Here is a 12,836-nt window from a genome sequence, read left to right on the forward strand (position 1 = left end):
AATCGGCTCACCCAAAACCCCGGGTATAGGGATTCAGTGATGTTTCAGGCATGAGTTCTAAACCTTAAATTCATATCCACAGCCGCATGTCAAGCCCTACAATTCAATTGGTTGCATCGCAATTCACGGCCAAGCATTCCGGTGGCAGAAACTCGCCAAAGATGACAACGTGATTGTCCGAGGCCAGGTTTCTAGCTGCTATGCACTGTTTGAAGGGGCTGTCAAAGTTGCTTTCGAATTGTGCCTTACCAGAGAATGGCTGAAGACCTGCATGTTCCCCACGGACCCCGACTTGACTTTTGTGATAGTCTATTAGACTCGTGGGATTACAAAGTCTCGCTCACAAAATACGTCTATCGCAAACGAGCATGAGGCGGGGAGAGTTGGGAAGCACGAGCGCAGGATTTGCATGATGTTTGTCCTCAACCTCAAGATCATCAAACTGATCGCCCACGGCGGTGCAAACGAACTGTGGATGCAAAACGTTGCGTGCGATCACAACAAATGCCGTGCGGCCATGTTTTCCTAGGCGCATCTCCCGCAAACGCGATCTACGCTGATTTGACACCACTTCCCAGACTTGTCAGCGGCTCTATGATTCGCTTGCCCTCTGGAAGGCGATGGGTGTGTCGGCTGGGCCCGAAATGTGAAACCAGCGCCGCATGCCACAACCCTTGCCCCCTGGCGTTTGGACAGCATCGGTATTGCGGCTCCCCGGACCATGGGACAAGCGCGCCGCAGAGCAGAGGCTTGCATCGATTTCCCATTTAGGCAAGGCCTCTGAATTTACGGGATTGGCAGTCTTGTCTCAGCTCGCGGTTGCATTGCCCAAAGAACACAATCTGGATCCAGACCCAGGTGCTGCGGTCATGACTAACTTGGAAATGGGAAGAAAACCTCGGAATAGGGTTATTCTCAATGTGGCCAGACTTCTAGAAAGGGAGAAGGCACAGCCTGAAACGTATCATATTACTATGTTCCAGTGGACTGTGATACTCTACTAAAGACCAGATGCAGACAGGCTCCTGACACGGGCAGGGCAAAGAGCATGCCGGCTGTTGATTCTTTCCGTTGTTGGTATAGAGACTTATTTAGAGAGGGCTATCCTGTGGTCAAAGGCCTTAGATTTGATTCTCCGGAACCAACACTGGCATTGCCTTGTCGGTCAGAGGCCGGACCAAGTCGACTCTGACAGAGTCCGGAGAAGAAAGGGCATTCTAAGTTCGAGGGCACGAAGACTAGACCTCTCTTTAACGAAGGCCACCCCCAATCCAGCTCCCCTACTTGTCGTCCGTCTACACCCAACCTAGAGCTGCGGCTTTCTTCATGAATTCTTTTGCGGATCGTCCTCGACATAGTACTTGTCCGGCTACATCTCCCATAATCTTCCCAATCTGTGCTGTGAGACATCTCTCACGGTCTGAATGTGCGCCTGGGCGTTGTTTGTATAACTCTGGCCATCGGAATCCTCGGAAAGGTTCTTGCCCATGGCGAGCAGAGCGCAGTCTCTGTAGAAGCTACGAGAGAGCCCACCGGAACATTTGTGGTCGGCATCCGCTGTTTTTTGGTACTGAATGCCACAGAATCAGATACGCAACAGTCCAAATAATCACGCCGAATGTTGCTAATGCTGTGGCTCAGGGTTGGATCAAGGACGCAACCCCTGCCTCGTGACGAACCCGGCGAGCCTTTCTCCAAACACAACAACTCCATTGAGAGGGCAGTTGAATAAAAACAGGAACAAAAAAGAGAGCTAGAATCACATGGCGTTACTTACGAGGTTCACAAACCATCATCAACGCTCAAGCGCTCAGAGCGGTCTGTGGGCCTTGTGCTGGCTGTTCTGTGTCATTCTAGGCCTGTTTCTTGCCTGGCCAGATCAAGTTAATGGCCACGTATATACTACCGATTTCCCCTTGAGTGCAATCTCCCGCGTCGATGAAGCTGGGCGGCTTGCAGGCGGGCATACAAACGGCACGGTTTTGTATAGTCGGCAGGTTGATACTGATGGCAAAGAGCCAGACATTGACCAAGTGTGCCAACGCCATCCTGCGCTCTGGATAATTCACCGGGGTCGCTCTAGTAGAGGTGGAGAGAACGGTATTGTTGTAGATCCATCTTAGGACATGTGCTAATGTGGTAACCGATGCCGAGGGCAAATACAACTGTTTTGCTTTCTCTCCGCTCGTCTTCTATGTCTCAGCCAGAGCCTTGCCATAGAAATTTGACTTTTTGATGGAAATATGACTATCTATGAGGAGGTAGTTCTTGCTACCGGGAATCCTGATGTTCACAGCCCCACCAAGCGAACTGCATTGTTCAATCAGCCTTGTCCTTGTGCGAATCTCAAGAACATGCAAATAACGATCGACCAAGGCAGTGAGACAATGCGCTGGCGTCCAACTTACCCGGAGTTTGTCACCAGGTCAAGGACCTCATCGAAAAACCGCCGGCCGTCAGCTGTAAAGCTGCCGGAAATGTTCGAAGGGGTGTTCCTTGATGACATCTTGTACGTGTCAGCCTGTGGCAATTACTCGCTCACGTCAAAAGCGGAGCTACCCTAGGGTAAGATTCCTGGGAGCTCGATGGCACGATTCTTGTCAATCAGACCAGATAACCAAGGCAGGTACTGATGTTGTAGGGGATTAAAAACGAAACCACTTGCTGAACGAATGGTTGATGTGCATGTCAGCCATCAGATCTCAATATGTCAAGAAGGAGCTTGCCGTGCTTAGAATTAGCCCTGGTGAGAGTCTTTCACCCGGGACACCAAAGAATAAATTATATCTGATGTGATGTAATACAAACACCGAATGACCGTCACTGAGTCATTTTAAGGCAAATTCGACGGCACCGAATGTAAAGTACCATGTTACGGACATGTTTTGCTTAAAGAAAAACCCAGTGTCAATAGAACGTAGGTCGTTCTATGCCAAAAACAACCTTGGAAACGATTCGCCAAACCAAGAGCCGTATGAAAGTCGGGGTTGACTCCTGTCGTCAGCATTTCGGCACTCATAACCACCTGGTCCAGGCACAATCAAGACGGCAGTCTAATACCAAGCCTGAATCCATCAGACATGGCTTCGTCGTCGAAAGGGTTAGGGCTTCATGTCCATTGACAAGAGTGCGGAGATTAATCGCCGGCAATCCGTCCGCATCTGGGCAGTACCGGTAGACCCCGGCTAACGGGCCGCGCCCTGGCAGCAAGATTCGCGCCATTGGACGTTGAGATAGGCATGGCACCATAGCCAAATGCTACCTAGGTTACATCGAGCTCTTGAGTACAACCTTACGCATTCGTATCGGCCTTGTCCTGCATGATAACAGTGAGTCTTCCAAGGTTATGCTTGCCAGGATGTCGCGAACGAAAGTCTAGCCAGGGGAGATGTCCCCACATGGTTCTGTTCTGGGCGACTCCGTTCGAGATCACCGGTAACGTTACCCCAAGAACCGTTAATAAGTGCGGAGTCGGTTCATGATGTGCCTGATGACGATGTTTGCGTTGATATCCGACGGCTGTCGTGGGGAGTGTCACGGCCGGATAAATAAGAGGCACGTCTAACGATCATGATATTGACACGATGGACTTCACCCCCGCGTCTTCGCAAAGGCTCTCTTGTGACTCACGGACAAGACAAGCGTGGCAATGAAGATTCCGACTCTGAAGGCAGGCCTGGTGGCCCTCTGGTCAACATGTCAGTCGAGCACTCCGTCACGAGACTTTCCCCTGCTAACAGGCTCGTGCAGCGCTCGTTGCCGGTGATCTTCTTGGGATACCAACGCTTCCATACGGCCTGTCCAATGGCACTTATGACTTGTCCAACATCCAGAGCATCGTCGTAGATGCTCAATATGCATCTTCCGTGGATGATACAATGTCTACCCTGATTCCGCCGACCCTATTCGAGTTTGCCCAGACATTTGCCGCGGACTTGAGCTCCATATACAACATTGACGCGGAAGTCATCAACGGTACGGACAGTACGACCGGCAGCATTTTTCTAACCGTTGGCGATCCAAGCCTCTATCTCAACGCGTCAGGCGAGCCGTCTTCAGAGGGATACTCGCTCTCTGTCGCCTCAGATGCGATTACTATCACGGGTGCGAGCCCGCTTGGTGTCTGGTGGGGCACACGGACAGTCCTTCAACAAGCCATCCTGAACAACGGATCTATACCCCTGGGCTCAGGCACGGACACGCCCGGCTGGGCAACGAGAGGCATGATGCTCGACGCTGCCCGCCACTTCTATCCCAAGGAGTTCATCATGGAGTTATGCTCATACATGTCGTTCTTTAAACAAAACACATTCCATCTTCATCTGAGCGACAATCTGTACAACAACGTTGCCATCTACTCTGAAGAGCGGTCCCTTGAGCTGTACGCCCGGTTCAGACTGTGGTCTGATGCCGAAGCGGTTTCCGGTCTAAACAAGTACAAGAACGAGTCTTACACGCGTGAGGACTTTGATGAAATCCAGTCGACGTGTGCTGCCCGTGGAGTTACCATCATCCCCGAAATCGAGGCCCCGGGCCATGCACTGGTGATCGTGCAATGGAAGCCGGAGCTGGGGTACAACGGAGACTTGAGCCTGCTTAATATCAGCCACCCGAAGACAATTCCGACCATGAAGACGATCTGGGGCGAGTTCCTGCCCTGGTTTCACACGAAGGTCGTCTCCATTGGTGCAGATGAGTACACTGGGCCTTCAACGGATTATAACGATTTTGTCAACGCCATGGCTAGCTACATAGGCGTCGAGTCTGGCAAGTTAATCCGTGTGTGGGGTACGTTTCCACCTGTCTACAACGGAACCTACAACAACATTTACCAAAATGTCTCGGTGCAACATTGGGAGTACTTCGAGGACAATCCGTACTACGACTACATCTTGAACAACTACAGCGTGGTCAACTCTAATGACGACTGTCAGTATCACTTTTCACCGTTTACGGATCCCCGTCTTTCATGTTTTGGAATGTTCTAGAATACAACACTTTGGGACCCCTAGCAGCACTAACTTCACCACTAGACTACATTGTGAACAAGTGGGCCCCCGCTGGAGGATACCTGAATCACATCAATCTGACCAAGACATTTTATGGAACACCACCGGACAGAAGCTATTGGCGTCCGTATGTATTCGATCAAAGCAATGCAACCAACAACCCTCCCGAGTCTGATCCCCTTGTCTTGGGTTCCATTGTGCCCATGTGGAACGACTACGGCGCGAACACATCGGTTTACTCTGAAGCTTATTACGCCTGGCGTGATGGTATCCCCGCTCTGGCCGACAAGCAATGGGGAGGCAACCTCTCAGAGGCAGACTTTGGTTCCGTTTTTGAGACACTTCATTCTGCCATACCGGGACAAAACCTCGACCGGACCATTCCTTCTGAGGGCGAGGTTGTATTCAATTATACTTTCGCAAGCAACACGTCATTTGCAGACACGTCTCTAAATGGATTCTCTGTCGAGACGAACTGTGCATCTAGCGGAGGCCTGCTTGCATTGTCGCCGTCTTGCTCGGTCGTGACACCATTATCCTCCAAGGGCCGAAACTACACGCTCACTCTTTCCGACCTGACCATAGCATCTCTTGATCTGCCCGACAACGCAACGCTGCTTACCGGTGGTGACTCCACACTTCTTCTCACACCAAACATCACGTTCTTCGCTGGTGGTAATTATTTCCGCCTCAACACGTCGCTGCCTATGAACGAAACTGTCGACTTGAGCATCATCGCCAGGGGGAACAGAACCTACGCGTCTCTGAACTCTGGACCAGAGGAGGAGTTCCTGACCAAAATTGGCTATAATGGATTGAGCTTCCACTGGGCGGAGATCGCCTTCGAGGCGCCTTTGAACAAGATAGGTGGAGAGGGAAGCGGGTGGAGCGGGACGTTGGGGGGATTCAGTCTGACTTCCACAGCCTAAGAAGGGCCCGTTCGAGCCAGCCTCGGATAGTTGGTGCCTCATAGACCACTGAAATAATCTCAGTTGCTGTACATATAAAATCTAACTGTCCTTGGTCTAGGCTAGTAAATATCTTAGAACAGTCACAAATTCTGACGAAGTCAACACTCCTGACCATGTACTGAATGCATGTCTAATAGGTTGACTACAACTTGAACTTGGCGCACTCCCACAGGCTTCAAAGTTTGCAGATAGCTAAGATGTCTGAAATACAAGGAGGCAGAAGGTTTCTTCTAAGCATCTGTCGGCGACAAAGTATAGGTAGAACCGCAGAATGACGGAGCCAAGACACCAGGCATGCTCTGTTCAATCAGGAACTTGAACTTCCATCCAGTGCAGTGCCCAGGCATGAGCACCTTGGGACCTAAGCTCTTGAGGTCCGCAAGAGAGTTCGCCAACTTTTCGGGGTGGTTATCGGACAAATGGAAACCTCCAACCACACCGTACAACGGGATGCCCTGACCAAGCTCGACGGCATGCTTGGAGACATTGATGACACCAGCGTGGCTGCATCCCGAGAACACGACAAGGCCCTTGCCCTTGAGATTACACATGACCATTCGCTCGTCCGCGATGGTCTCATCTGAAGTCCACTGGCCGTCTGTTTCGTTGAAGCGCATACCGCCTCGAATGCCGACCTCGTACGGTGTCAAACGGGGAATAGAGCCTGACACGAGGAAGAACCCATCAAGCACCGGATGTACCTCGCTCTGCTTAGACAGCGCCCCTCCAGCCTCCTCAATCTCGTCAAATTCGGGATCCGCTTCAAGGCTGACAATAGTGCCTGCTGGCGTCATCATCCCCCGATAGTCCGGCCTGTCCGGATGCAAATCGACGACAACCTTGGGCGGCCTGGTACTGACCCCCCGCTCTATCTTGGACGCGTTGATCATGCGTATGGCCTCGAGCATCCCGCCCGAGTGGTCGCGGTGCCAGTGAGAAAGGTGGATGTGCTCTATCGCAGCAATGTTGGCACGGATGCGGGTGGCGTTGCGTTCCCAGGTCGACTCCTCTGGGCCCGTGTCGAACAGCATCGTGTGACTCATGTCGCCTTTCTTGGCGGTGATCATGAGTGACAACCCATGGGCGCCGCAGCAGATGTTGCCCATCTTGAGCTCGGCCACTGCCCCGCTCCTGTGATCCTCCGGCGGGAGGCTGTCCAGAGGAACGCCCTGCATGTACCCGGGATACTGCACCGCGGGGTTGTTAGCTGGAGAGATCGGATCGACCTCATTGTCGACGATGACTTTGATTTCGACGGAGTCGACTTCGATCAGACCGTGTGTCGCCATACTGATAGATTGTATCCAGGGTCAGGTCTGCGAGTCTACAGGTGCAAAGGCTAGGTCGAAGGAATGTACTCCGTAAGACGGCGAGAACTGGCGGACTAACTTGGAAGCGCTCCAACGCTTAGGAGACACGTGCCGAGGTTTTACCGGGCGGAAGAGCCGGTTGGCAAGATTAATAAGGGACCAGATGGCAAAGTTCGTGATGACACTAAAAGGACTCATTTGGTCTTGGATACCTAGGCAATATTATATGAATCAAAGATCCGACACATTAATTATGTGCTTCGCCAGTAGTTCGGCTTTAGTGATCGCATGCCAGTGTTGGTTGTCCTACACTGGCCGTGCCCACGAGACATTTTGGAGTGTACCTAGGTATGCCTCATTTGAAATCCATACAGTCCATGTGAAAAGGTGAGGCGATGTTGTGGGTTGTCCAGACAATTACGCAACTGCCAGTGCTGGTAGAATCAGACGATCACCAGGTTCTGAGATTGAATCTTCGGGTTGGACAACGCGGCCCAACACTGATACAATAGTGTTCTGGAATACTGTCGCACTGTCGACGTAAGTCCTGAAACCAAATCTCTCCTGTTTAAAGGCCTCATCCAATATCGCTCTCACCCTCTCAGGTAACTCCTCATCACTCCATCCCTTATCTCGCTGCAGGCGGAGCCATACTTCGTTTACCGGGGGCTCTCTGTGCAAGGAGGGTATTAACAAATATGTTACGGCTCCGCTCAGCGAGAACCAGGCCGGCAATATTTTTCCGCCCAGGATTCTGTAATAAAGCTCCAAAAATAAAGGAGCGAGTTGTTGACCACCATACTGTAGTGATGAATTTCAGTACTAGGGCTCTGGAACTCGAAGTGTTTTTACCCACAGCGCTATCGATATCCTCTGGATCTTCGCGAAATCTGATGTAAATAGTCTGAATAGATATAAGTTCGTTCCCATAGTCCCCTAGCTCATCCTTCTTTTCCTCGTCTACGACTTGATCATAATTGGCTCCATCAAATGATCCTGGCCCATAAAAGGCCCAGACACAGGCGGCAAGCGGCCATGAGTCCCTATTGTAGCTTCTGCTGCTTCTGCGGTACCAGTCGTCGAGGTAGTATTTTGGGTCGATGTTTGGATTGATCCCTGTAGGTTTGGAGATGCGCCAGGCAATTATATATCCAACATTCTTTTCTTCTCCACCGGCTTTCCTGAGATAGAAAGTCGCATGATATCCTAGACGGGATCGGAATCCGAGCGGACATTTGTGTATGCTCACTACTGTTCGAAGGTTTGCCACCGTGTGCTCCCAGTTGATTTCCATAGTTGCCTCGGCCTCAGCGAGTGTTTTGGGCCGAACTATCAAGCGGTCGCGTTCGGAAACCGTTTGACTATGTGCAGTAGCCATGCTTCGATCTACCGTTCCTGTCTGGTTTGATGTCATACGTGCCGTCGTCTATAAAAGAGGTTCAACAGATTGTATGAGGCTGATTCACCTAGGCAAGGGGGAGCGAACTCTTCACAGAAATGACGACGGCTTCAACGTATTATGCTGCAAATATGCTGATTACTTTGAGAGCCTGAACTTCGTCTTATCTGGCTTAACACAGATCAATGTTCCCGGAGCCTAAAGTGTGCCAGTGGGTATCTACATTTTGTGCACACTAGAATCCGGATGCGGAATTCAGTCTTTGTTTGATCTGGGTGCTGCAAGATGGCAGGCTCAAGCCGCAGGTATGCAAATGCTGCATCGAAGACGAAATCGGTTGGTCTGGCTTTGATTACCACAATCGCAATCCTGATTTTGCACTAGCCATTTCGTATGAACCTGAATGTCGGCAGCTACTCATTCCTCGTCCAGATAAGGTTATTTTGACTTGTGTCCAATTTTCTCGTCCAGCCAGCAATTATAATGAAGTTTTCTCTTCATCGTCTTGTTCAGGTTCGACTTTACCCGATTCAAATATGAGGTCAATTATATGATGCATGTGGTATGACGGCTCTTCCATCCGTTCGTGGTCGAGATGATTCTGTTGGAGTTTATGAGAAGTTTGAAGCAAAAGCGATCGACTTGGCGCCCATACATGCTTGAGTACACAAGATCTCAAGTGCTCCCGCTAACTTGGAGACCATAGATGAGAACATCGAGCTTAACTTCACAAGATGATAGCATATCAAGTGGTTTTGTTCCTAATCCGTGTACATCCTCAGGGCATACAATCCCTTTATAACTAGTATTAATTAAAAAGCATCTTTAACATGTGAGGGCCGACAATTGCGATGCTTGAGCAGCAAGAGGGTCGTAAGGTCGTCAATCATCAACAATTCTGACCTGGTTTTCATAGTACTGAATTGCCAGTGATTCTCTAGTGCAGGGCAAGAGCCCTCAAATATTGCTGAACGTTAGGCTGCCAATAGAATACTTAGTCATCACCTGAGGACGCGCTTTTTTCCCAATTGCATCCTTTAAATAATGGATCAGTTCTAACTGAATATATAATCCTTTGATACAGGAGTAAAAGATCGAGGATCAATGGGTCAGCAAGGAAGCGGAGCTTTCTCAGTCGGTCAGGGTTATCAGTCTCGGGTGCCAGCCGACGACTTCAGGACGGTAAATTGCCAGATGCATTTTCACTGCACTGATCGAACATGAGGTCTGCATCCTATACCGTTGCAGCTACAATTTGTTTCATTTGATAGAGTGTCTGCTTCATACACTGGCACTGATTTGAGGAGATCGAGTCTCCATGCCAAATACAGCGAGGATGACGGGGTAGATGTGGGCAGAAAAATATGTGGATCAAACTTCTACTGCACATAATGTACGACTCTCTGGAAGCTACCAGAAGTGCCAGCACTGGAGGCATGTAGATTGAAGCCACAGACAGTTCAAATGTTGGCTGGCGGGGCAGATTGGGGGAGCGGGTGGGCCGGAGCACGCATGCCAGCCGCCTTCACGGCCGGCCCACCGGGCACCGGCCGGTTCAAGTTTGGTCACCAACAGCACAATTTCAATCATTAGGTGGCCTCTACACTGCAATGTAGCCATTTGTGCGACCAACGCATGGAACAATGGCGCAAGAACAGAATCCAATCAGGTGTTCTGAAACAAGTGTTGGCTTCCCACAGCCGCCCCTGCACGGCTCGTTGGCTGCCGCGGCCGACCTGGGGGTGGCCAGTCGACCGAGGAGGCCAGCCCTGGAGTGGCCAGCCCACAAAGACCAGATCAAACCACGGCCAGTGACTATTTTTATATGTTGCAATCAGTGACTTTCTTTGTCATGCAGAAGACCTTCTCATCACCGAACTGCACAGACAACGGACGTCAGTGCTTCATTGAAATAGCTGAGAATGCCCCAGAGGGCGAATCACCTAGGGACAGATTGATAGACGTCTGCATTACTAGATCTCGACTTCAGGACATATTTCTCCCTCTCCCTCTCTCCATATCCCTCAGTACATGCATCATTTCAACCATTTACTGTTCTATTAAAGCTTTCACCATGGCGGCGGCCACCACTCATAAGTCTGACGAGCACGTTGTTGCTTTCAAATTCAAACCAGAACAAGATGGACCACCCTACAACCATTTCACTGTGAAGGCAGATGGAAAGAAAGGCGAAATGACGTTGGTGGATCGAAACAGTCTTGGATTGAACAAAGCCTGGTTGACACGACCAGAAGGGGTCACCAAAGCTCAAACTAATGGATATCCTTTCTGGGGTAGTCGCATCTATGAAGAAATTCAGAATTTCAACAAGAAACCCTCCAAGAAACGCCGCGTGCTCTTCTACGACATACGTCACGGAGAGGCAGACCATAATAGATGGAAGAATCTGATGCCGGACAAATGGGCCGAGGTAAGAGAAGCTCTAACCCACACCCGCTCCCAGACAGTAACCTGACCCTTCTAGCCGTCCGAGTACAGAAAACGACCTACTTTTGAATACGGTGGCAAAGAGTACTGCATAATTGACCCACCCCTGACTGGAAAGGGGAGCAAGGACGCGGAAGGAGTTAAGGAGCTGTTCAAAAAGCTCAAGAGCCACGGGTATCCAATGCCAAATGTGGTCTTGATCGGCCCTTCAAGGCGGACTCGAGATACGTTCAAATTGGGACTGAAGGGAGACGACCTTGGAATCGACATCCAGAAATGCTGGGTGGTGCCATGCCTCCGAGAGCAGGAGACGGGGAATTGCGCCGACATCCTGATCAACGAGTTTCTTGCTGGCCAGAAGATACCACCGCCAGCCGGATCAGGAAAAGTCCTTGACTGGATGGAGGTCGAAGACAAAGCTACTGGCGAGAATCCACGCCTGAAACGCCGAGTGGAGAAATTTTTCGAGGACCTTCCCAAATTCGACGAAAGCGACTGCGTGGCTCGGGTGACGCATTCCCTGCTCAACCAACACACCCTCAAGAGCCTAGAAGTCGGCCAGGGGAGGGATAAGATAAAGGTCATGGATAAGTTCATGCTCGACGAGGGCGGGTGTTTCGCCTATGTTTTTGAACTGGACAGGGCCGATGAGTCGGCTAGAGGGACAATCAAGCCGAGTCCAGAATGGACCAGATACCTTGAATATGAAAAGGCCATGGGACCGGGACGGGCAACGGCATTCCCTTTGACTGAAAAAGCCTCTTATACAGTTCCTCCTCCTGTGGGCATCGGACCAGGCATCAGACCACCCAGAGTCATTCCTCACAAGAATGATGTTGAACCTCAAAATATTACGGGAAACAATCAGACCGTCAAAAGCAAGAAGAAGGATGACGGTGAGAAGGTCACTGGATTCAGGGGAAAGGCAGTAATTGACAAGAATGCTGAAGATGGAAACCATGTCGGAAACAGAAAGATCGTTGACAGCAGGAGTAATACTGGCAACAGGGGCAAGAATGTCAAGAGGGCGATGCCGGTTGAACGCCAGAAGAATGATCCGCGCAGCACACGCCAGGGATCGGGCTGAGAAGTCAAAAGCAAAATGCGCCGGCGGGTTTGGTTCTGGGCATCGACAAGTCATGAACAGAGCAGCCTCGAAGATGATGGGATCGTGAGAAATGTGTGGGGTGTGCCACCATTCCGGGATAGATACTAAGGTAGGTGAAAGGCCTGGCTTGTTAAGCAGTTCTAGAATTTGCAGTCATGGCGTCGACTCGTTTCTTCTCGCCGTTATTGTCTTGACGTACAAGATATATACAGTGTTCGACCGTGTAGTCTTATTCGGAAGCAGAACATTTGCAGCATGAACTGGATGCTTATCAAGAGCACGCTTTGCGGGGTTTCCCACAGCACATACACTGATTTCTCACTGGAAGGCTGCCGACTTATTAAGAGCGTACATATGTACTGTCCAATCTCATCTTGAACGCATTCGGAAATGACCGAGAGTTGCGCTCTCATGGTATAGTTGTACGCCTAGCGAAGGCCAACCCGTGGACAATCTGGATCTGCGTAGATCATACCTGCCCAGGTGTCCGGTCGAAGTGGCCGTTCTTCGCGGGACTTTCCACGGCTGGTGAATCCCGAGTTTCCCGGGTACCTACTTGCTTAAGTAGGTAAGTAGGTAGGTGTACAGTGA

The 12,836-nt window shown here is 50.5% G+C and overlaps 4 protein-coding genes across 4 annotated transcripts; 2 read left to right on the top strand and 2 right to left on the bottom strand.

The window, feature by feature from the left end:
- Positions 1-3,601: 3,601 nt before the first annotated feature.
- KVR01_007670 (uncharacterized protein) lies at positions 3,602-5,938 on the top strand (the record flags this gene model as incomplete). The annotated part of the gene is made up of 3 exons (XM_044787505.1): positions 3,602-3,698; positions 3,751-4,929; positions 5,034-5,938. Exons 1-3 carry the CDS (start codon positions 3,650-3,652, stop codon positions 5,936-5,938), a joined length of 2,133 nt encoding a protein of 710 aa, XP_044642648.1. The 5' UTR covers positions 3,602-3,649.
- A 265-nt stretch (positions 5,939-6,203) lies between these two features.
- On the bottom strand, positions 6,204-7,294 carry KVR01_007732 (uncharacterized protein). Its single transcript, XM_044782442.1, has one exon. It carries the CDS (start codon positions 7,267-7,269, stop codon positions 6,211-6,213), a length of 1,059 nt encoding a protein of 352 aa, XP_044642710.1. The 5' UTR covers positions 7,270-7,294; the 3' UTR covers positions 6,204-6,210.
- Positions 7,295-7,707: 413 nt separating this feature from the next.
- Positions 7,708-8,668, bottom strand: KVR01_008053 (uncharacterized protein; the record flags this gene model as incomplete). Its single annotated transcript, XM_044785336.1, has 3 exons — positions 7,708-8,091; positions 8,147-8,466; positions 8,524-8,668. 3 exons carry the CDS (start codon positions 8,666-8,668, stop codon positions 7,708-7,710), a joined length of 849 nt encoding a protein of 282 aa, XP_044643031.1.
- A 2,095-nt stretch (positions 8,669-10,763) lies between these two features.
- Positions 10,764-12,224, top strand: KVR01_007671 (uncharacterized protein; the record flags this gene model as incomplete). The annotated part of the gene is made up of 2 exons (XM_044793114.1): positions 10,764-11,120; positions 11,175-12,224. The coding sequence occupies 2 exons, from the start codon at positions 10,764-10,766 to the stop codon at positions 12,222-12,224; spliced, it is 1,407 nt and encodes a 468-aa protein (XP_044642649.1).
- Between the last annotated feature and the right edge of the window lie 612 nt (positions 12,225-12,836).

Source organism: Diaporthe batatas, assembly GCF_019321695.1.
Source record: "Diaporthe batatas strain CRI 302-4 chromosome Unknown Contig00009, whole genome shotgun sequence".
Taxonomy (NCBI): domain Eukaryota; kingdom Fungi; phylum Ascomycota; class Sordariomycetes; order Diaporthales; family Diaporthaceae; genus Diaporthe; species Diaporthe batatas.

Excerpts from the sequence above, each read along its gene's own strand:
- KVR01_007732 (XM_044782442.1), bottom strand. The coding sequence starts at position 7,269 with ATGGCGACACACGGTCTGATCGAAGTCGACTCCGTCGAAATCAAAGTC.